This window comes from Abramis brama (genome assembly GCF_963993115.1).
Source record: "Abramis brama genome assembly, chromosome: 17".
NCBI lineage: Eukaryota > Metazoa > Chordata > Actinopteri > Cypriniformes > Leuciscidae > Abramis > Abramis brama.
The window spans coordinates 9,101,285-9,125,977 of NC_139979.1; the positions used below are offsets into that span (position 1 = coordinate 9,101,285).

The window sequence follows — 24,693 nt, forward strand, 5'->3', positions numbered from 1 at the left end:
AGAGAGCGCTGGATACCTTGTGTCCTCAGGTTATGATGGAGACCCACACACATATGTTCATCTAACGTTTCAAAACAGAACCAGAGGAACAAAAACATGGCCTTGTCCCCCATACTGAATCATTTTGGAAGCATACCGATCCTTGAAGGTTTATATCTCTCTCTCTCTCTCTCTCACACACACACACACACACACACACACACACGCACATACACAGCTCTGTTTTCAGTTTTGTTCAGAGCCTGAAGGAAGGGCCGGTGTTTTCATTTCATATTCATAAATCATTCATACATCTCACAGCGTCCGTCCTTTAGAAAATCAGCCCCTTGTCTTTATATTGAGATTCCAAATGTATTTTCTCATCCACATCACAGACGTAATGCCCCTGCCTGTCACTCTTCCACAGCTCTCAGGTTTGACGAGAGTGACACATTTATGAGATATTTTCACTAAGCGCTTATTCTTTTGTATTTCTTAGGCTTTGGCTCTTATACAATTAAATAGCTGTTTTAGCCTAATAAAGAGGGTGGAGTACCACTGTGATGTGGATAACCCCTTTAAAGTAAAGGTATTTCCAGAATAACCCTAAACTACGTCTTTTGGGATTCAGTTTTAAACCTTAATTAGGCGGTACGTTTTTTTAGATGTATATGTTAGGTAATATCAACATATACTGGTGTTAATCTGTTAAACTGGTGTTTTATTGCCATCTGAATTGGAAATGTCAATATTTTTCCCATCTCTTAGGAGAAAATGATAAGCTACAGTTTCTTTCCATAACATAATCTCATTATTATTCATGGGCATTTAACTTTTTAATTTTTTTAGAGGAATTAATACATTTATTCACTAAGGTTGCAGTCAATTGTACAAAAAAACAAAAGACATTTAAGACATATAAAGCCAGATTTACTAATAGCTTGCGCCAACGCAAACCCTCCTTTGGCATTAAAAAAAACTACTGACATAATTTACTAAAGACATGCAGTGAAAAATTAGGACTGAAAAGGCGTGGATACGGTTATTTTTGCGGCTGATCTTATTGCATATGCATTTTTAGGAGTTTCCCTTTCAGATGCAAAATTTATGGGAGGAAAGTATTTAAATGAATCATGCAAGGTGATTTACTAAGGTTTGCGCTAGTCGATTTACTGGTATTTGTGGCATTATTTTATTGCTCAACAAACCATGTCTTAAACCAGATGCTAATTTGCGCTGCTTTTGGTAGATTGCGTTGGTCATTATGGAAATGATCCGCCTGCGTCTGTGTTCTTTCATTTGCGTGTTGTCAGTAGATCACGCTCGGAATTTTGGAATTGCGCTTGCACGCTCATTTGCCCTGTTTAGTAAATCTGGCCCATAATCTTACAAAAGATTACCATTTCAAATAAATGTTTTGAACACTCTATTCATTAAAAGAATCCTGAAAAAAATGTCTCATGGTTTCCAAAAAAAAAAAAGTTAAGCAGCACAACTGTTTTCAACATTGATAATAATAAGAAATGGAAAATGGATAATGTGACACTGAAAACTGAAGTAATGGCTGCTGAAAATGCAGCTTTGCCATAAAGGAATAAATTACATTTTAAAATATATTAAAATAGATATCAGCTCTTTTAATCGCAATAATATTTCACAGTATTACTGGGGGTTTTTTTATCAGTTATAAAAAAATCCAGTAGTGTATGTGTAGTTGTAGAGAAGAATAAATGTTTAGAAATACTCTGTCTTTCTTAAGATTGCATTAGTCACTTCTGCAACTGTCCCCTGCATGATAGTCATCCAGATGCATGAGTTTTATCATGAAGGAGCCATACAAATTGTTCTTTTATGGATGTCACCTTGAGAAACAATTACCTTCCGAATAGGGCTTTATATGCTGTTGTTTGCTTAAACTTTCCATGATTAAATATTTGAACTTTTTATTATTTCTTATTAACATTTTATGGTTTTATTATTTAGTTTAATAACAGTTTTATATATTGTACAAACCTTTTCTCGTCTATACAGTAGTGGTCATTTTGGAACGGCTTTAAGTTTTAATAATGTCGCCGGTTGTAATGCCCTGCGTGTGGTGTTCAATAACCCGTTTGGATCTCAGCCAGGGAATGTGAGTATAGAGAACATCTGGTGTGTGAGGAGATATCATAAAGCAACTACAGTTGCTCTTTTAATCACTTTCACTTAATAAAAGAGTGATGGGCTCCTGCAGGGATGGGCCTCACACTTCACAAATGGAATATTTGCACACACGCTCATATGTCAGATAACTCCTTAACTCACCAGCAGGTCGCCGTCATTCTCTGCTGGCCCACCAGCACTTTCTGTTTTTGATTCTTTTTCTCTCACTCTGGTTCTGTTATAGATTCACAGCCCATCCCGTCTGGATGTTTTCTTTCGCAGCGGTTACTACACCTCAAGAATGAGGTGGTCTTAGAAAGTTTGCTAGTTTTTTATAATAAATGTTAGCTAATAATAATGCATTCTTTAAAAATTAAACTATTTTTTTTAATTATAAAAAAAAAAACATTGCAAAAAGTAGTAAATTAAATTAAGTTTATTTATTTGTTTGTTTATTTATTTGGATCCCCATTAGTTATGCCCAAGAGCACCGCTAGTCTTCCTGGGGTCCACACAACACTTAAAAAGAAAAAAGAAGAAAAAAAAACACACACAAAACATTCAAAAAATACTCTCAATAACGAATCCAAAAACAACACACTTAGCATAGCCTATATTCAACATTACAACAATCTGTGAATGTACAAAAAAAGAGGTCTAACACTTATAATGCATTGATCCAAGTGTGCCTTTACCTGTTATTTTAATTAATGACAATGGTAGAAAATTCAATGTTTTCATTGCCTTATATACTACTGTACGTTTAAGGAAATTAGTTTTTGCTTTGTCCACTGGGCATATGTATATGACTTTAAGGCCCTGTTTACACCTGGTATTTAGATGTGTTTTGGTCGATTGGATCACAAGTTGACACAAGGAGACGCATCCTCGTTTACACCTGGCATTTTAATCCATCTCTTTTGTCCACTTTCAACCACTTCTGTCCTGATTTCTTTATGGGCGGTATTTCAGTAGGTGGACAGTAGGCGGTCTTTTGTGGCTGTTTGAACACATTCTACCGCATGAACGTTTACACTACAAAAAGAAATCCGGTCGAATGCGTTTTTCTACTACCTCTGGAGGTGGTTGAAAGTGGACAAGCTCAAAACATTTTAGACTCTGTTTACACATGTATTTAGTGTGGTCCACTTGTGATCCAATCGACAACAACGCATCTTAATACCAGGTGTAAACAGGGCCTAAATTGCATTTTAATTGATTGTACCAATCCAATGGAATTTTAAACTGTAAAATCTTTCATGTTGCTTGTAAAATTGCTTCAATCATCCGGTCTTCCACTTTCAACCAATTAAGATGGAGATGCTGTTAATATTTGTGCCATTAAACGGACATCGGAGAGCCAGTAAATGTCTTGACATGGACTCATATATACTTCTTCGGAGTACTTATTTGATGTTAAATATTTTTATATACAGTACAATTTTTTACAAGTTTGAGATTAAATATGATTTCATTTTATTGTTTTATTTCAAGCTGTAATTTGGTCAAATTATACAAAAAACTTTACACTGTTACACACCTCGGGTCGTTAGCGACCCTATACAATTTTTACAAAAAATGAATGGGTAAGCAGGCATTCATTTATATTTATAATGGATATATTATAATGAAGTAATTGAGGAATACTAAGAAGGTTTATGTCTAACTTTATAAAATGAATGACGTCCCGGGTCACAAAAGACCCGAGGTATTCATTTAAGTGTTAATGGATATGCCATTTCTTGGTCCAGAATTTTTATTTTTTTTATGATTTTCCTCTGCACATTTTAGCCTGGGCTTCAAAGAGACAAATGCAGTATGTTCTCTTAGTGTGTTAGTGCTTTAATGCTGCTCATTTTGGTCTTTGCGCACACACACACCCTTCAACAACCACCATCCAGTATCGTCTGTATCGTGTGCTCTGTCCTCTCAGACCCCCATTAGCCAGCCGCACAGTGTCTCTAGAAGAGGCCATCAACACCAGTGCGTGAGTGAGAGACAGGTAGTGATGTATCCAGTTAAGGCCCTCCAGCATCTTGTGATTTTCATTTAAACATAGCTTTCAGCTTTAACAGCTCACTCTTTCTCTTTCCTCACCATCCTGGGTTTCTCATGCAGCATGGAAGATTAGACCAAAATACTCCTAGGGTGGTTGTGATCTCAGAAAGACATTTCAAAGTTTTGTCTGAGACACTTTGTAGCAAGTAAACAAGGCATTTCCACCTGTATAGTTTGTTTCGTTGAGTCTGATTTCAGATTTTTGCACCCCTAGTCAATTGATATGTCACTCAGAAGGCCACGTCCTGACTATTTGGGTTGTTTTGTCCCGGATAAGCTGCAACTGGAGTTTATGCCTATAATTTAAAATCTGAATATGTGCGATTACATCATGATTTCTAATGTCAGATTGTGTGTGTGTGTGTGTGTTTTCTCCACAGCAACAAGAACAGGACCCCACTAACTTGTACATCTCGAACCTCCCGGTTTCAATGGATGAACAAGAGCTGGAGAACATGCTGAAGCCTTTCGGACATGTCATCTCCACACGGATACTCCGAGACGCCAACGGGGTCAGTCGAGGGGTCGGTTTCGCCAGGTAACCTTGACAACCAACCATCTCTATGGCTCATGCAAGACTGGACAGCGTTTGTTCAAGAGGGAACATATAAAAACATCCCTTCGTTTCTTTCTTTTCCTGCTCTCCCCCCCCCCCCTCTTGTGTGGCGCGTGTGGGGTGGGTTGGCTGGTTTTCAGGGTCACTGGCTGTGTAAGAGATCCCAGCAGAGGCTGTGTGTGTATATGTGTGTGTGTGCAATTGTGCCAGCCAGGCAATTAGCCGTTCAGCCATGATTGGGTGAGCAGAGCTGAATGGGGCTGCACAGAGGAGAGGAGCCACTCCAGAGAGCACAGACTAAATCAAGACTCCCAGCAGCCCGAAACAAACACTATATTACACCCCTGCCGTTCTTTATCTTCGCTCTCTCACTCTTTCTATCCCTCTCCTTTCATTCTCGAAATTAACATATAAGGATGTTTCTTCAATTACAGGAGTTTTAATGTCCCTGAGGTTAATACTAATAGATTTAAACTTTTTTATATAGCTTTTTTTATATATAGATAGATAGATAGATAGATAGATAGATAGATAGATAGATCACATTAAAACTTTGAACTTTTTATCATGCCTTTATCACTTATTTTGGATTATTATATTTATCAATTTATAAAATTTGTATTGGTTTACCCTTGACTTAGACACATATCTTCAATCTTAAACAAAATTCTGTATAGAAATATTAATTAATGATTTAAAACAAAATCTATTTTATATTCTTTAAATATGTTCTAAACATAGATTGATTGATTGATTGATATTCCATCATATTTTTGGTCCAAAAGTGATTGTACTTGTTTATCAATGAGACAACAATTTACATGATTTACATGAAATATGAGACATGTAATATGTAAAGAAAACATTTCAGAATATTTTTACTTTGCATCATTTCTTATCAAGCTGTAGCTATACACTTGTCAAATTATTAAAAATGTGAAGCTATGTAAAATGTATGTAAAATTGTTATACATAAAAAGCTAGCCATGAGGTAAAGGAGTCATACACTACATAATGTTGTCTAACAAAATTAAAATACATAATTTGAAATATGGTGGAAATTACATTTGTTGATTCAGAAACTTGACGGCTGATTCGTAGAAAAAAACATTTCCTTTGATGCATCTACTGTATGTCCACTGTTGGTCATTGTTATAGACAAATTAAACTGTTGAGAGTATGAAAAGTGTGTTTTAACAGAGAATGTTCTATATGTCCACAGGGCCAAAAATGTCCATACTTAAAGAAATAGTCATAAAGCAGAGTTTTAAAAAGCTAAATCTGTTCAGTTGTCAATGTTTTCACTGCAGTCATGACCGATGACTTTAATTCTGATTGCCTAATGCTGTGTGTTTCTTTTTGTTTCTCTTTCTGTCTCAGAATGGAGTCCACTGAGAAATGTGATGTGGTGATTCAACATTTCAACGGAAAGTTCCTCAAAACCCCACCAGGAGTACCAGGCAAGTGTCAACAATACAGTGTGTTCTAACAATATTACATCCTAACCAGGTGCAAAGCGACAAAGTGACAATCATCAGGACATTTTGTTGCCCACTTGGTGTCTGTTTTCACAGCTCCATCCACAGTAAAATCTCATTGCTCTGAGGTCTCTCTCCATATAGCTGCATATTAAAGGAATAGTTCAGCCAAAAATGACAGTTCTGTCATCATCTACTTGCTCTCATGTTCTTTCAAACCCACATGAGTAAATGACAGAAATAAATTTTTTAATGAACTGTGCCTTTAATATTAAATATGTTCTGATTTTCTGATTTTGACAGCATAATTACACCTGTATAGCTCTCTGCCGAGATTTATATATTAGAATACTAAACCTCCAAGTACAACGCGATCCAAACCTCTAGTGTGAGGAAGTACACGTCCCCCACTTTGAGTCGCTCTGCTCATCAGCTTCATATGACAGGATCTGATTTATAGGTTGATTAAGGTTTAATTTAAGCCTGATGTGCCAGAAGAAAACAGTTCCCACAGGGCAGCAGAATGTGCTGCATATACTAGCGACAAACATTTATAATGAAGATAGCATTTAGAACACATTTAACTTGCATTACTTGACGTATTTCAGAGTGATACAAAATATTAGCGAGATATGACGTAGGGCGGGACTTGATTTTATCTATCCGCATTGAATTGAATTGTGAAAATTGGGCTATGATATTACTGGTTATTATTCAAAAATAATTTCAAAGGCCAAATGTGTCATTAGATTTTGCAGAATATTCTTTAATAGAATATTCTGGGTTCTGAGCAAGTTTAATTTACAGCATTTGTGGCATAATGTTGATTACAACAACAAAAAAAGAAGCTAAAATTGGTGAATGGGGAATTGGTGAAATTGGTATAGCCACAAGACGTAAATCTGTTTATATTATTTTTAAGGTGGAAAATTTGATTACTAACTAATTTATTCAAATTTCATAACATTGTTGCCATGACAACATATAGTAATATGTCTCAAATAAGACAAGTTTTATCCAAAAATGGTCCCAATTCACTTTTGAGGGGAAATAATCTAAAAGTACTTTCCATGGTAATCAACATTATACCACAAATGCTGTCGATTGAGCTTATTTTGTATTCAACAAGAAAGTAAATTCTGATTTCATGTCGCCTTTAAAAGCGACAAATGCTTTATATCACAGACGCCCACAAAAATAACGTGTAAACAGTGTTGTTTAATGGGGTAGTTTTGCAAAGCTCAGGGTATTTTCCTCAGTAATGTGCTTGGTGTTTGTTCCCCTGCTGTCGCGGAGCTTTCTTGTTTCCTTTAGAGGAAGGGAAAGGTGAGAGCTTGAGAGGTTAAGGTGGATGAGAGAGAGAATGTGTGATTTCTGTTGGATGCAGTATGTTCGTATGTGTGTGTGTCTGTTTTCTGTTTGAAGGAGACATAGGCAGAGGGCTTGGAGGGGGGGTGTAAAAGCAACTGACAAGACAGAGAGAGAGAATAGGAAGAGAGAGATTGGAGAGGGCAGCCTGCAACTCTGGCAGTTGCTGTGTGATTTGTGGGGTGTAGCGTGAGGCTCGGTGTCAGACCCAAAGACAGAGGGATGATGGATGACTTCATCTATACCTCTCTCTCTCTTAAAGGCTCTCTCTCTCTGTCTTTTCTCAGTACTAACAGACTTCTGGCCAACTCGGTCTTGTCTTTACCTTTACACTTTGTCTTAACCTGGTAAACGTGATAAAAAAAAAGCGATAAAAATATCTTCCATGTAAATCTGAGTTGTTCCTGTCCAGCTGCGACCGTGACAAGCAATAAGCATTTTTTCAGTCACTTGGTTTCTATTTCTGCAGTGTCACATGATGCTCAAGAAACATTTCTTAGAATTATCAATGTTAAAAACATTAAGACCACTGGATCATTTGAGGGTGTTGAGGGTGAAGTTAATTAGATCAAACAATTCATCAAAATGATTAGACTAAAAAAAAAAAAACTCTACATCTCGCTACATCTCTCATGAACATGCCAAGGAGAGTGAAGACCTAAATTGAATAATTTTCCTGACATAATGCAAACTTGGGGCTTAGAAGACTGCAAATATAGCGGATAAGTCATGTGGACCCCTTTTACTATACTTTTATGGTGCTTTTTTTTTTTTTTTTTTTTTTTTGTCCCCATCCACTTTCACTGTGTGAAAGAGAGAGAAAAACGCATCTTCATACCTTCTCCTTTTGTGTTTCTTTGAAGAAAGAAAGTCATACCAGTTTGGAACAACATGAGGATGAGTAAATGATTACAGAAATTTCATTTTAGGGTGAACTATCCCTTTAAAAAGCCATTTTGAAAAAAACGAAAAAGCTTCTTTTGAGAAATAGAAGGCAGAGAGTGAGAATGTCAGGAATATTGCTACAATCTTTGCCAGCCTTCTGATAATGCATTCAGCCTTGAAAAGGAGCCATGCATGTATTGATATCCAGGTTTAATGCTCAAAAATAGCATCTCATCGATTTTCTCTTCCTCCCATCCTTCTTTTTCCATCTTTCTCTCTCTCTCTCTCTCTCTCTCTCTCTCTCTCTCTCTCTCTCTCTCTCTCTCTCTCTCTCTCTCTCTCTACTAAGTGGATCATACAAGCCTGTAGAATAACTGTGTTTTGCACAAGTGGTTCCTCTTGAATCTTGCTGTGCACTGAAGATTCTCTCAAACAGGTGTAGCATTATTAAAACATCAGACGTAAGAGATCCAATCTGCTGTATGCTTTTACAGAAAAGCGTTATGCACATGAATCACACCTATGCTTCTTACACAGATTGATTGTTGAAATGTATGTTTTATTTGAGAGAGAAAGGAAAAGAACAGGAGCTCTTCGTCTCTTAAAGGGATAGTTCATCCTAAAATGACGTATGACTTTCATTGTGTAGTCGTTCTGCTCGTCTCTCTTGTCTCCATCTGCTGTAGGTGTGTGTTTTCTCGCGTGTTGTTCTGATCCAGCTTACTCAGGCTTTTCTAACAGGCCACAACGGGGCCATCAGGCCTGCATGCTCTCATAATTATACAGGCTCTTAGGCAACATGCTGATGCTGGGGTAGATAATGATGACGAGCGTGTAACGCTGTGACCCCTCCATCACGCACGAGCTCCCTGTCATGGGACGTCCAGCACTTCTTTCCGTTCTGCTGATCTTCCACATGCCCAGCTCAAGCCTGTGGGCTCTGTCAGATCTTTGAGTGCGTTTCAGGCAATGTGGCCGGCACCTGATCTCGACCTTAATCCCCCCCCCCTCCCCTCCCCTCCCCTCCCCTCCCTTCATCTCTTCATCTCTCCCTATTCATGAGCAGAGTGGCCTGAGGGAGGGAAGTCTTAATGGTGTCATAACACCACACACACGCATATGCATTAATTCTGGAATGTTTTAGTTGATGGTAATTGAAGGTAAAAAGAGAAAGGTTGCGACAGAAGAATAACACTAATCTACCTGAAACTGAAAAAGAAAAATGGGAAACTGAAATGGGAATGGGTATATGTAGCAAGGGGTCAAGGTTTGGCTGGTTAGTTTGGCCCTGTGAGCCCCTGCTGGTTGATGACGTAACTACACTGTCTTGCAACAAAAAGCATTTTTCTACATTTTAATGGTCATTCAAAAAGTAGCTGTGTATTGTGACAACATAAATATAAATATAGAAACAACTTGTAGATAAATATAAATAATATAATATTTCAGTGCAATGTTTTCAGTAAAATGTTTTACCAGTGCCATACATACACACAAACGTCAAATGGACATATGTTTTTTTTTTCCCTGTCTGCTGCCTTTGACATCATAGTTCAGGATAGTTTCTTTCTAGTGAAGGACTTGGAATATTTCCACTCTATTTATTTGAATAAAAATATTTAATTTAAACATGTTTTATGTGTGTGTGTGTGTGTGTGTGTGTGTGTGTGTGTGTGTTTAATTATTTTATTTATAGCTTTTATAATAATTTATTTGTAACTTATTTTTTATTTTGTTAATACATCAACAGTTATACCAGAAAAAAAAAGTACTTTGAAATTGAAAATTTTGAGACAGACAGACAGGCAGGGTCTTGCGTATGTGTTTTCCCACAGGCTGATCAGTAAAGTGACTTGTTAAATTGCTGTGTATTAGCTGTGACTGAGGGAAAATGTAGGCTTGTACTGAAGTGCTTACAAGCCCACTGACAGTAAGACTGTGAGAGAGTACTTACACCCCACTGTCTGTGCTGATGGAAGGGGAGGCTAAATTATAGGGTGAGAGGCCAGGCTTGTGTGTGTGTGTATGTGTGTGTGTGTGTGTGTGCAGCATCGGGGTGACCCATTAAATTTGGTTCCACTTGACTCGCTAATGTCTGCGATACTGGGAAATCAAACTGCCACGGACCGATACACTCTCTGAGGAATTTGTTTGAATGGGGCATGTGTCAGTAGTGAGGCCAGATATCATTAAGTGAAAGACCTAGTTGACAAGGGTCCTGGAGCCTTGTTCTAAAAAATAAATAAATACAAATATTTTAAAATGTACTTATTTTAAATTAATATATACATATACATATATATTTTTTATTTATTAAATTTTTTTTTTTTTTTTTTTTTAAATAAACAAGTTTATTTATGTAAATAATTATTTATTTTAATGGCCGTCAAAGATGCTCTTTTGCAGCCAGATGGTGTAGTTACGACATCCACCAGCAGGGGCTAACCGGACCATGTTACCTAGCCAAACCGCAAGTCAACCATATTCCTTAATCTATCACAAAGCGCTCGGTCAGACGGCTTGTTTATATACCACACCATAAAAAAATGAAATGTAAGATATCACACCCCCTTCAAGATAAATCTGCGATGATCTGGTGTGACATGTTATTTTTGGAATGTTCCGGGATCAGTTTTAGCAGTGTTTGTGTTCCAGTGGTGAGGTCATAATGGAGGGGTCTCAGGTAAGCGTTGGCAGGCCGGGGTTGAGGCGTGGTGGGCTCTGGAACATTTTGATGTATTAATGAGCACTGAGCTGGCTTCTGACTGACGTCTTCTGTTTGGATAGTTTCGTCTTATGCTTCAGACAAGGCGCTCACACGCTATGTGTGGGAGAGAGAGAGAGAGAGAAATTCTATAAAGGACGTGCTAATGAAGCTGTTTATTTTCCCAGGACTTACTGGAGAGCATAATGGGCACTGGCGCATATCGTTCTCTCACATTCTCTGTGTACCTCTTTCTCTCTGATTTCTTCTTTCTTTCTCTCACTTTCTATATTTAGTGACGCTTGCCAAGGCAAGCATCAGTATTATTTTTGCTTGTACTTTGTATTGGATAATTCTCAAAATATGGTGACTTTCTCTCACAAAATGTTTGATCTTTTGAATTTAGTTATCTTAACATTATTGCTTTATTTTATTAGTTTGTATTAATTCTTTAATTTAAAAATAAAAGTTTTTGAAAGAAGTTTGTTATGCTCACCAATGCTGCATTTATTTGAGTAAAAACAGCAATATTGTGAAATATTATAACAATTTAAATGAACTGTTTTTTATTTTAAGATATTCTAAACTGTAATTTATTCCTGTGATTGTAAAGCTGAATTTTCAGCATCACTACTCCAGTCTTCAGTGTCACATAATCCTTCAAGGGATAGTTCACACATAAATGAATATTAGCCCATGATTTACTCACCCTGAAGCCAGCCTAGGTGTATATGACATTCTTCTTTCAGTTATATACAATCAGAGTTATATTAAAAAATGTCCTGGCTCTTCCCAGCTTCATAATGGGAGTCAATGGGTATATTTTTTTGGAAGTCCATCAAAGCATCCGTGATAAAAGTGCTCGACACGTCTCTGGCAGGTTAATAAAGGCCTTCTGAAGTGAAGCGATGTGTTCGTGTAAGAAAAATATCCATATTTAAAACTTCATCGACTAAAATAACTAGCTTCCGGCAGATGGCCGTACGCAAGTCGACTTGCGCCAAAAGAGTAACGCTTTAACTTGACGCACCATGTAATGACGAATGCGGTTTCCCAGCCCTATTTGTTTGAACCGCGAGAGGCGTCAAAGCTTGCGCTACTCCTAAATACACCGTCAAGGGTTACTCTTTTGGCGTAAGTCGACTCTCGTACGGCCGTCTGCCAGAAGCTAGTTCTGTCAGGACCACTATCGTCTAATACGATTGACAATTAGCATACAGTTTGGACTGGCGGTATGGTTCTGTTCTGGGCAAGAACTCCCTGCACATCCATGTAGCCTAGCATGGATAATAGCAGGGAGAGCAGCAATAACCCCCCTTAGGGTAAACAGAACAGAACCAACATGATTGTATTGCAGATATCATTAATTCGAGAATTTATTCTGATTCAAGGGGAATCAGAATGCCAAATCCTGACTGACGAGAGGAGGAGCCGGGGGTGGAGGAGGGTTAATAGCTCCAGAGAAACGTGATAGCTGTTGATAATACTGAAGGAACTTATATATGTATACAGTGATAGGTGTCGTATTCCTGTAGGTAGACGTGGATCAGCTGATGGGAGCTTGACTTACGTGACCTGCCAGAACTAACGCTACGCTTGATTTATTTTAGTCAATAAAGTTTTAAATATGGATATTTTTCTTACATGATCACTTCACTTCAGAAGGCCTTTATTAACCCGCCAGAGACGTGTCGAGCAGTTTTATCACGGATGGATAGGCTTTGATGGACTTCCAAAAAAATATACCCATTGACTCCCATTATGAAGCTGGGAAGAACCAGGACATTTTTTAATATAACTCCGATTGTATTCGTCTGAAAGAAGAATGTCATATACCTAGGATGGCTTCAGGGTGAGTAAATCATGGGCTAATTTTCATTTTTGGGTGAACTATCCCTTTCAGAAATCATTCTAATATGCTGATTCGGTGCCCAAGAAACATGTCGAAAACAGTTGCACCGCTTAATATATTTGTATAAACCATGACAGTTTTTTTTTTTTCAGGATTCTTTCATTTGAAATGAAAATATTTTGTAACATTATATGGCTCTACTGGCGCTTTTAATCCATTTAATGCATCCCTGCTGAATAAAAGTATTAATTTCTTTAAAAAAGTATACTGACCCCAAACTCCAAACTCTTGAACAGTAGTGTAATTTACCTTAAAAACAATGCTGCATCAAACCATTTAGCACAGTATAATAAAATGTTACGTTTTAGAATTATCCCTTTATATGGGGTTTCTTGAATATTAAATTTAACTATAAACATTTTTGTCACCATATTTTTAGATAATTTTGACAATAAAATGGGTGAAAATATAGACATTTTCTGCTAAAACTGTAAATATGTACTTTTCCCATCTCTAAAATTTACCCCAAACCTCCTTGTTTTGGAATTTCGGAGCCCATTTGTGCACATCATTTTCTAAAACAGCTCTACTTCCACTTCTCTGTTTCTTTAATTTCCCAAAGCTCACTCAGTCTTTCCTTTTGACTTTTCCATAATCTTTAAATAAGCATGATCCTGTATTTTTCTCCGCTGGAACCTGACAGGCCTCCTCAGCGTACAGGAGCCAGGATTGAAAGGTGTTTAGATTCGGCTGTAGTCTTTAGAGAGAATGGCAGGTTTCTAATGTGTTGGGAGGGCAGTGTGAAAACCCCACACTCTTAAGTAAGGCCTGCTCTGCACAAACATGATGCTGGTAACCACGGACGCAGGAAATACTATGGGCCCTCACGATTCCTCCAGTGTCCCATCATGCCAGCGTGAGCGTTTAAATCTTTATGATGTTTCTGAATGAGAGGAGAGAACACAGGTTCCTAAATGTGAACTGACATAATAAATAATTTGTATCTCTTTGTACAGTATATATGGGCTGCACAATTAATCAAGTCAATGAATAAGGTTATGATCATGGCTGTGAGTTTGAGCTAAACTGTAGGACTCAAACAGTCACATGAAACTGTTTAAACTTGTGTTGACAGCTTTATTGATCATAGCAAGAGGGGCGCATTCTATTATTGATGCTTTGCTCGGTTTCACTGTATAATTTATTCTAAATCTGAATTGCAGTTTTTTTTATGCTGGTAAAGAGGGACAGTGTGAAGTTGACCCTTTAGGCACTGTCTTGATTTAGTGATGTATAAATCAGCAAAATATTAATGGACAAGCATGATATCTATAATGATAACAAAATTAGCGCCCACACCTGCTGCCGATAACGTTCTGTTTATTACATACTACATAAAGAATATGGCATGTTTCCCCTGCAAATTAAGTTTAATGTAAATTATATTAATCAAAATTAATAATAAGTCATTATATTATCAAGATAAATAACTGACAAGATCATTAGTGAAAATGCTTCTATTTTATATATTTCTGGAGTTTTTTTTCCATAAATGATATTATCAGCAAAGTTAAAATGTAAAGCAACAATATGTACAAAAGAATTAACATGATCAGTGCCACAAATTTTCTTATTTGATTAGTGACCTATAAATAGTGCAAACTCTTTAAAATTCCGTATTCATTTTACACTGTAATGTTTCTGTTGTAATTTTTTAAAAATCATAAAAGTTTAAATTATATTTTGTGGTCTTATATATTTGGACCCTACTGTACATAAAATGCCCTATTTTGCCTTTGACCCACGACCCACAAACAATCATGGTTATGTGGCTGACATCAGACACTGTATGTGGAAAATGATTCTTGCTTTCTTTCTCTCTCACACACACACACATACACATATTCACCTGGTAACCGGGTCTCTAAGCGCAGGTGTGGTAAAGGGATCAGGTGTTTTGGAAAACAGCTTGAATATGTGTTAGTGGCTGAGGTGTGACAACAATATCTTCAATGTGGAGCTGCTATAAAGGTCTTGTCGAGTGAAAATTATTCATATTTCTTCAACTTACTGCATAAGAATTTCATGAAAATCTACATATGTGTAGTCAAAAAAATAATGTTCTCAGTTAATACAAGATGCTGACTGTCTGAATAAACAATTGACTAAATGTTTAAAGGGGTCATGACATGATAAATCAAATTTGGCTTGATCTTTTTACATATGAAAAGTCTTTGTACCATTAAAACATCCCGCAAGTTTCATAGCTTCAAACTTCCTCCTTATAATAAACATATCATTAATTTAATCAAGCTCTAAAAACGGCTTGTTTGGATATTGTGGGATTTGTGACGTCACACGGGCTAATACATTTGCATATGACTGCCTTTAGAGCAAGACATCGCAGAATAGGCCCCGCCCACTGGTATCAGTCGCTTAACAGCTGACATTTGCCTAAACCAGATGTGAACATCATGTCAAAAGCAAATAGAACCCATTATAATCATTGACGCTGTCTACGCTGGATACAGGTTACAGATGCGCATTCAGTTTCGGTTCATTTCAGCATTTCAGGTCTTTTTAACATTATTAGTGAACCTCAAGGAACATATTTAAATAATAAAAAACTCCTTGTCATGACCCTTTTAATTTAATCAAATTTCAAAGTGACAGTCGAATTAGCATCAAATTACCTGCATTTGGCTTCCATGAGTTAAGCCAAATTGAATGAAGCATTTGAGCATGACATCAACATGTGAACAGCTTGAAATCAGTCAGAGTGCCATGTACCAATGTGAACACCAAATCAGATGCCCAGTTCTTGAAATCATTATATCAAAACGCTGGACAATTTGGGACAAAAATGACAATTCCTGTTTTTTCTTCTATGGAATATTGCACTATTTATTATAAATGATTTATCCATGTACATCATTTTTTTTAAATTCATGTGCCCTTGTAATCTTTAATTAAAATAATTCCCCCTGCCTCTTGCATTGACATCTCCTCTCTTCTCTGATGACGTGTTTACTGGCGTGAGGGCGGGACAACCTGTCAATCACATAAGATCACAGCAATAGCAAACCACAAGAATCCAATCAATTCCCAATGGAAAAATCAAGTCCCACCTTAAATGTTTTGTGTACGTTCTCTTGTATATACGTCACAATAGAGAAAAAAGTCTATCGTAACTTCCGTTTCATGCTGACTTTAACAAATCAATAAATCTGAAGCTAATATCATCAGTAAAATAAGGTGACATGCCCAGCGGGTATGCAGCCTCTATCATTTCACACCAGTGCTATCTGGAGCATTCCCCAAACCAAATTTTCCAAACCGCATTATATTTTGATTTATTTGTGCTTTGTTCGTCCTCGACGGTGTCGTGATTGATTTAGCACTGTTCTGACACAAACAAAGCTGGGCCCAGATAATCGCGTTTATACAAGATAGAATTCTAATGAGGGGGAGAAATGATCTTCCAGTGAAATCTATCTGATCTGGGGCGTTCTCTAATAGCTCTGTCTGCCTCTGACCCGAGAGAGGACAGCAGTCAGCCCCACGGAGGGCAAGTAATTTCAGTGGAGAGCCCATTAGGAAGCAATATTGCATGTATTTTTTTTTCTTCCTCTTTATCAAGCGTTCATTAGGGTTGCTGGGATGAGTCATGCATATCCAAATAAGACAGATTTGATTTCTCATGTGCACACACAGGCAGAAACTCAAGCAAATGCTTTTCAATTACCTGAAATGAGGGAAACATTTTCCTGCGTTTTTAGCCAGCAAACACAGGGGAGTTCACTAAGAATGTACTGCGTTATTTGCATGCACTGTCTGTGTATATCATGCGATTAATTACTGCTACACAAGCATCTTTTCTAAACAAAGTTCTGTGTACCACCTGCTCTCCAAGAGTGCTAATAGTTAATTGAGACAGGCAAATAGTGCTGACTTTTGTGAATAAATCTATTACGAGACTAATTTTACAGAGCCTCTGAAGTCTAAATAACCCTTGAGACATTTGCAAAACACTTTTACATGCGTATGAGACACTTTCACATGAGCACGGGAAAACTAGATATAAATATACCTGAAATGGTAAAGTGCATATGCAAACTTGTCAAATTTGTGTGTGTGTTTTGAAGTTTTTCATGCATGCAAGAAAGGGGATCATATTTGCCAGTGCTGGTCTCTCTTAATGGCTTGCAGTCAAATATCATATCCAGTTTAAAGCATTATTGTTTGTTTATAAAGGCCTCCACAGTTGCTCCTCCATATATTTCTGATCTCTTTTCATTTCATCATACAGTACATCTCCGATCAACCAATAGTCTACAGTTGATTGCTCCCAGGACACGTCTTAAACTGAAAGGAGATCGTGCCTTTTCAGTGACTGCTCCACAGCTCTGGAAAAATCTGCCACTGTACATTAAATCTGCATCAACATGATGAATTTAATTCCCTTCTTAAAACCCATCTATTTATTACTGCATATAGTCATAAGTAGGTGCAGTGCATTGTGCATTATACTTTGTGCATTGCATGTGACACACGTTATGTGTCTATTTTTAATATTATTTGCTTAACTTTGTACAGCACTTTGGCCAACATCTGTTGTTTTTAAATGTGCTTTATAAATAAATGTGACTTGACTGACTGAGTGACATTTTGACATTTACTTTTATTCAGTAAGGATGCAAAAGTGACAGTAAAGACATTTATAATATTAATAAAGATTTCCAGAAAAGTAATTATAAATAGAAAAAAGTTATTACCTATATACATATATATACAGACTGCAGACTGTGCATGCTTGGACATTGTTTGTTTTTTGGTGCTGAAATATTGCACACAAAAGTGGTGCAACTACTTAATTCGCCTCACTGTGAGACAACTTAATGTTATTTTCTGTTTTTGTGCAGCGAGTACATTCCTTCTAAATGAAACATGAACTTCAACCTTTAAACGAGCATGCGGTGAACTGGCTCCTGACCTTGCATTCTGCAATGTTTTATTAGAGCATTGAGACAATAGTCTGTCTCTCTCTCTCTCTCTCTCTCTCTCCAGTGGCCTGCTCTCAGGACGAGCTGTGCAAAGCAGCATCCACCAAACCAAAGTCAGACAGGCCCATTAAAAGGCAGGAAGTGGGGTGGCTAAGCTGATTATGCAATGTTTGTATTCTACTCAGTGTGCATCTCTCTCTCTCTCTCTCTCTCTCTCTGTCGGTCTTTCTGTCTCTCTCCCTGAATTGTCTCTTTTCTCCTGCTCTCTCTCCACTGTAAGATGTCAAACAGGCCAGTGATATTTACCCGCTTTAGCCCACACAAACAAACCAGTGCTCAGAGTAAACTGCTCTCCCAGCACTGATCCAAGATCAGGGCATCATATTGGCATGCCGGTTGTTTTACGTTTTGTTCATTTTCATTTCTGTTACATTAGCATGAGGGTTATAAAGAATGCATGCATTCTTTAACCTATTAGACACTTTATAACTTTCAGAATTCTATTAGAAAATGCTGCAGGTCATCAAAATTCCTCGGGTGTCTGATTATATATTTTTCTGCATAATTGAACTTGTGTATTAAAGACGTTTGTAATGTTACAAAAGATTTCTACTTCAAATAAATGCTGTCCTTTTGAACTTTCTTCTCATCAACGAATCCTGGAAGAAAATGGATCACGGTGTCCACAAACATATTAAGCAGCACAGCTGTTTTCAACTGATAATATTACGAATGTTTCTTGAGCACCAGATCGACATATTACAATGATTTCTGAAGGATCATGTGACACTGAAGACTGGAGTAATGATGCTGAAAATTCAGCTTTGCCATCACAGGAAGAAATTACATTTTAATATATATTCAAATAGAACAGTTCGGCCTATTTTAAATTGTAATAACATTTCACAATATTTCTGTGTTTACAGTATATTTTTCATCAAATAAATGGAGTCTTGGTGAGCAATGACAATGTTAATGAATTATAATCAAATGTAATGTATCATACATAGTTTTTTTTTACAAAGCTTTCTTCCAAATTTTAACAATATTTTACTGTAACCATACATTTCTTGTCTTTTTGAATACATATTTTCGCCATAAGATCATTTTAAATCCATTTGTGTTATATTTGCAGTATTTGACAGTAAAATTACATGCACTGTATTGTTCCATTTTTTTTTAAAGCATTTCCGTTTCTATAGACTTATGAGCCAGAAAAACAAGCATGCAGCCATCTTTAGAAATTTGTGTTTGAACTTCCATTTTTGTGATAGCTCTGTATATTTATGGCATCGCTATCGAAGGGGTTTATTTATTCTGGAGTTAACAAATGTTATCATGAGCATTGTAATGTTTGAAGCATAAGAAATGCCAGTAGACCGGGAAGAACAAAGCGGTTCATTCATAAATCTGTAAGATCTTACCTTCATGCTGTGGAAATACAAACCGGTAGCAGGGTTCTCAAGTCTCACGCATTGGCCGTGAGACACACGCAATTCAACCAGTTCACACGCTCACACGCCACACCATGTATTTCTCACGCTGAAAAGGCAATGCCAACCAAGTTGTCCTGCAAGCTTTATATATAACGTTGTGTATGAGGCGCACGCACACAAAGTGTGCACGCACACGCACCGTATGTTCGTTACTAGGTAACCAACATCGCGCGAACGCGCTGGGTTTGTGCTGGTGTAATGCATTGGTCAAAAAAAGTCAGCGTTAGTTTTTTTTTTCTGACAGACCAGCCCATGAAACACGTAGATCAGTGGCCCATTGGTTCTTTTCTTGATTGACACTGGGCTGGCCCAATCACAACTTTAAACGAGTGAGCGAGCGTGCAGCAGTGTCAGTGTGTATCTGTCAAAATAGTCAGCGAGATGGAGAAGAAACGCAAGGAATGTGCAGAGAAATAGCGTGAAACAATATAAACAGGCCCTTAAAGCAGACACTGTAAACTGTGTCAAAATATACAGTATGTTTTCTGACCTTCATCAGCTCCTGTGATGATGATGATAGTGAGGAGGATCAGGAGAGAGATGAGAAAGTGTAGAGTCCGCGGTAAGCAGAACTACTTTCAAAACACTTAGGCCATGTCATGAGTGTAGGAACCCATAACCCAGTTACAGATTATTTCCACATCTGCATAGTTAACGATTACGCAATTCACTAGAAATTTAATGAGAGGCGTTTGTAAACCATGTTTTCCGCCAAAATAAAAGCTTGATGCAGTTTGCGTCAAAATAAAAGATCATGTGCTTATCTCTTTCAAGTATAGAAATAGGTACAAATCTAATTATGAAAGTTTACTTTATTTTTTAGTGCATTTGTTTTTACAAAATATGGCTATTACTGTCATTGGATTAATATTATAACTATTATTATGTAGTAGGTGTAATGTAAATAGACACTGTAACTAAAAGAGGTTTCAATTTTTCTTTGTTTAATTTGCACACTGAATATGGTTTGGAGCTTTTAATTTTGAACTCTCAAAGTGCACCAGATTGATGAATTTAACATTAAAATGCACAAAATTTTCTTACGGGGGGCATGCCCCCAACCCCCCCTAGAAGGACAGAGGTCCACCCACCACAGTTTTACCAAAAATCCTGTAAGAAACACAGGTATTGCTATGCCAATGCAGCTTATAGCTTGTTTTTTGGATTCATCACTGGAGTATAGTTCAACTGTATTAATAAATGTCAAATTTTTACTTATTTCATCTGTTAACTCTCACTTGTTCGTTCCTATACTCACTCATTACATGGCATTAGTGGTTTTAAGGAATAGGAGATGGTATGCATATATTTAAGGGCGTGCAAAGATGGGTGGTGTTTATGATCATATAGTGGGCCAGTCTGGGCCAAAATGCCAGGGCCGATTTTTTGTCCCAGTCCAGCCCTGGGCACACACACACAAACACAAACACACACCTTAATACTCTAATATGTAATTTGTTCACAATGTCCCACCACACAATAAATCATTATACCATTTCAACTAGACACATTCAAAAAAGATTTGTTTTTCCAAACTGTTTGGAGCAATTTGTTATATTTTTGTATATTTGTAATTTGAAATATAACATTAAATAGTATATTTGATGTGATGAATTGCTCTGTCATTTATCAGATTTACCAATTGTTATAATTTCAATTTGTGCTGGTTAATTATGAACAATGGGTAAAATTGGGGGGCGGGGACAGGCGGGGGCGGGGCTCCATTAGGGCTCCTCCCCTAACCGCATGTGATCTCACTCCAAGCTTTTGATAAAACTTGAGAACCCTGGGTAGACAGAACACAACGAGTGCAGCGCTGAGAAGGGCCGTGGCTATAAGGTCTATTAGAGTTAGCTTTGGTTGGAGCCGGGAGGTGGGTGAGTAATGAGGACCCCGATTTCCATTCTGTCCCATAACCTTCATCTACAATGAATGTGTCTCTGTGCAGCAAATGAGGTTTCTACATGGAATTGATATCATGTACTGGAAGACTTCTTAATGCAGGAGCACTGTAAACCTCAGCGCCCGTGGCCTCGTAGAAAGAACGGGCTTCCCATCTTGCAAATATACGGCACACACGTGTATTATAGGGGTTGTTGCTTTCATTGAATTCACATGTCTCACTGAGCATGTGTGGGCTCACCTCACAGCAGCACTCAATTGTGGGCTGTGTTTTTGTACGTTTTCTCCCTATATGTATCATACAGCGGTGACTGAATGTGGAACCAAAGCGCACCTTAGTTCCTGGACCTGAAAGCCACTGTGCCAAGCTGGCAGCATAACAGATCTGTGCGGTAGGCTGCTATTAAAGCGTGGGCGATGTGTAGACACCAGCTTTGTCAGGGTCACCCGCTCCTCCTACCCACTCAGTGCACACCGTTCCAGGGCAAACAGTGCTCTTTGTGTTGGTAAACACCATCCTTTATTTCCTCCCTGCATGTTATAGAACAGGGACTTCCATTTGTAGCACATGTACGACATGTTGTTTTCAAGGCCCTCTGCATCAAAGCAATCTTCCAGTTAAACCAACATCTTTGAGTAGGAAAACCTACTAATCCAAATACAGTTAGTCATGGCGCATCTCTCTAAGGCCCTATGATTTCCATGTTGTGGAAAATGCGGAAGGTATCGCTGGATCAAGCCATACAAATCCAATTTTCTGTATAACGCGGAATGTCATGGAATTTGGGTCCATTTTTAATGAATAAATCAAAAGTAAGGCTGTAAATTGTGATATGGACTACACTGGAAAAAAATGTTTGTCGTAGAAACAATTTACAGTTTACAGCTCATTTCACAATAATTAGTAACACATTAAATTAAACGTTAAATTATGACTGAAATATATTACTATTATACAGTAGAATGTACTTCTCAACATAATAACTATAATAATTGAATTTGATTACATTTTAAAAGATTTATCAACTATTAAAGTTTTATTAATTCATTTAATTACCAGTTTTTGATAACAGATTTGTATTAAATTATAAAACACAGAATCCCAAAAAATTATAACAGACTACACAGAATTTCTGAAAAAATAAAACGCATTTCATAGAGCACTATTAATGTTAAGAATGCATCGATAAAACATTTTTAATTGTATTTTTTTATTTATTAAATTGACTAGACATCCTTTTTGATTATTAAAATTGAATTAAACCTTAAAAATAGAAGCGTGAATAATTAAAAAGAAAATTTAGGGAATAAAAAAAAAAAAAAAAAAAAAAAAGGATTCGGGACTTCATAGGGCCCTATAGCTCATTTGAGGTTGTTGGGAAAGAGAGGATGGCAGGTATTAGTGAAGGAATGGAGAAATCTGTGAACTTGAGGGCCATCATGGGCTGAGGGTGGGAAAGTCGGGTGTGGCTCTAGGAATGCCTGCCGCCCACAGAGAGAGCTGGAGGTTTGTGGGAGCCCAGCAGGAGTTGGCACACCGGGTGACGCACGGTGGATTAGAAACACATGTCAGTCTTATTGACGGACCCTCCTCCTTCGCACTCCCTCCTCGACTGAATATCTGCGGTGCTGTGACCCAAAGTTAATAAACAGCTTGAAAATACATGTGGTCAGAGCTGTCTGCTTGGGTAAATGTTATGAAACACTTACGGACACACATGCACACACAATCAAACACACTTTCAACACAGGACAAGTGCCATTAACATATTGTGTTTCGCAAAATTGTGCTCTCATTTTTGTGTTTGTCTCTACAGGAAAAAGAGAAGGAGATTTTTTTGGGAAAACTCCCAAAGCAATGAAAAGTGGCCCAACAATATTCCATAAATTCCCCATGAGAAATAGAGAACGTAAAAATTAGTCAATGAATTATGAATTTCCCCTGCATTAGTTCATGTTACATTTAAAACACATGTCATCATGTTGGGACGCTCACTGTAATGATGCGTGAAGTTCCAAGGAGACTGATTAAAATATTGGCAAATGGACATTAGTGCAGTGCTGCAGATGTTGGAGGATGTGTGAGTGTTTTTGGTTTGCCCTGTGGTGGTTTGAGGAACAGCATCATGTTTAAGCTCATTAAGTGTGATAAAGTGTCAGATTGAGATACCTTAACAGCTAGTGTGTGTGTGTACTTGTACATGTTTCTGTTTGTCTTGATAGGCACTTTGAAGCCGTCTAGCATGGCCTGCTAGCCTCCCTTGTCAAAATGTATCACGGTAACCATAGTTTCCACAAAAATATCACAGCTGTGTCTACAATACTAAAACTATGTATAATTTGGTATTAGACATCACAGTCATTAAAAATAAATTAGGCAAAAGGTTGCCGAGGGTGTTCTGGTTGGTTGATAGGGTCTTGTAGGAATGTTGCTAGGGTGCAGTTTCTAAGGCATTCTGGGTGGTTGCTTGGATGTTCTGGGTGGTTGCTAAAATGTTGCTAGAAGGTTGTCAATGGTTTTCCTGGGTGGTTGATAGTGGATTGCTTTGCATTTGCAAGGTATGGGTGGTTGCTAAAATGTAGCAAGAAGGTTGCTGAGGTGTTATAGGTGGTTGCTAGGGTGTTGCTAGGATGTTCTGGGTGGTTGCTAAAATGATGCTAGAAGGTTGCCAAGGGTTTTCTGGGTGGTTGATAGTGGATTACTTTGCATTTGCAAGGTATGGGTGGTTGCTAAAATGTAGCAAGAAGGTTGCTGAGGTGTTATTGGAGGTTGCTAGGGTGTTGCTAGGATGTTCTGGGTGGTTGCTAGAATGCCGCTAGAATGTTAGAAGGTTATGATAGGATGTTGCAGGAATATTGCTAGGGTGCAGTTTCTAAGGCATTCTGGGTGATTGCTAGGGTGTTGCTTTGCAGTTACTAGTGTGTTCTGGGTGGTTGCTTACTCTCTCAAGTCAAAACAGCAGGGTAAATACTTTTTTTGCTGTTTTAACTGGCGAAAATTGTAAGTGTGGCTGCTTAGAAAAAAATGTATCACAATTTGATTTCAGGTATAATTTGCTCATTGCACAAATGGTATGAATTACAGATTGAAGAGGTAAAATTACTTAAGCAATAGTAATAGTTAGGCCTGTCTTATCTGATTGTAGCTGCAGACACATGAAATAGAAAGGTTGTTACTCAAGGTGTTTGTTTTTGTGTGCAGTGTAGTATGATTCCCCTGGATGAATTCTGGGTCCGAATCAGAAATCAGTCATTCTTAACAAAGACTCA

The 24,693-nt window shown here is 37.6% G+C and overlaps 1 protein-coding gene across 2 annotated transcripts in view; it reads left to right on the top strand.

Annotated features, from left to right (window-relative positions):
- rbms3 (RNA binding motif, single stranded interacting protein) overlaps positions 1-24,693 on the top strand; it is a 136,628-nt gene that overhangs the window by 91,603 nt on the left and 20,332 nt on the right. For both annotated transcript variants that reach the window (XM_084089875.1, XM_084089876.1), the window contains exons 5-6: positions 4,560-4,717; positions 6,116-6,195. In XM_084089875.1, coding sequence (XP_083946001.1) covers positions 4,560-4,717; positions 6,116-6,195 — 238 coding nt within the window. The remainder of the gene's footprint in view (positions 1-4,559; positions 4,718-6,115; positions 6,196-24,693) is intronic.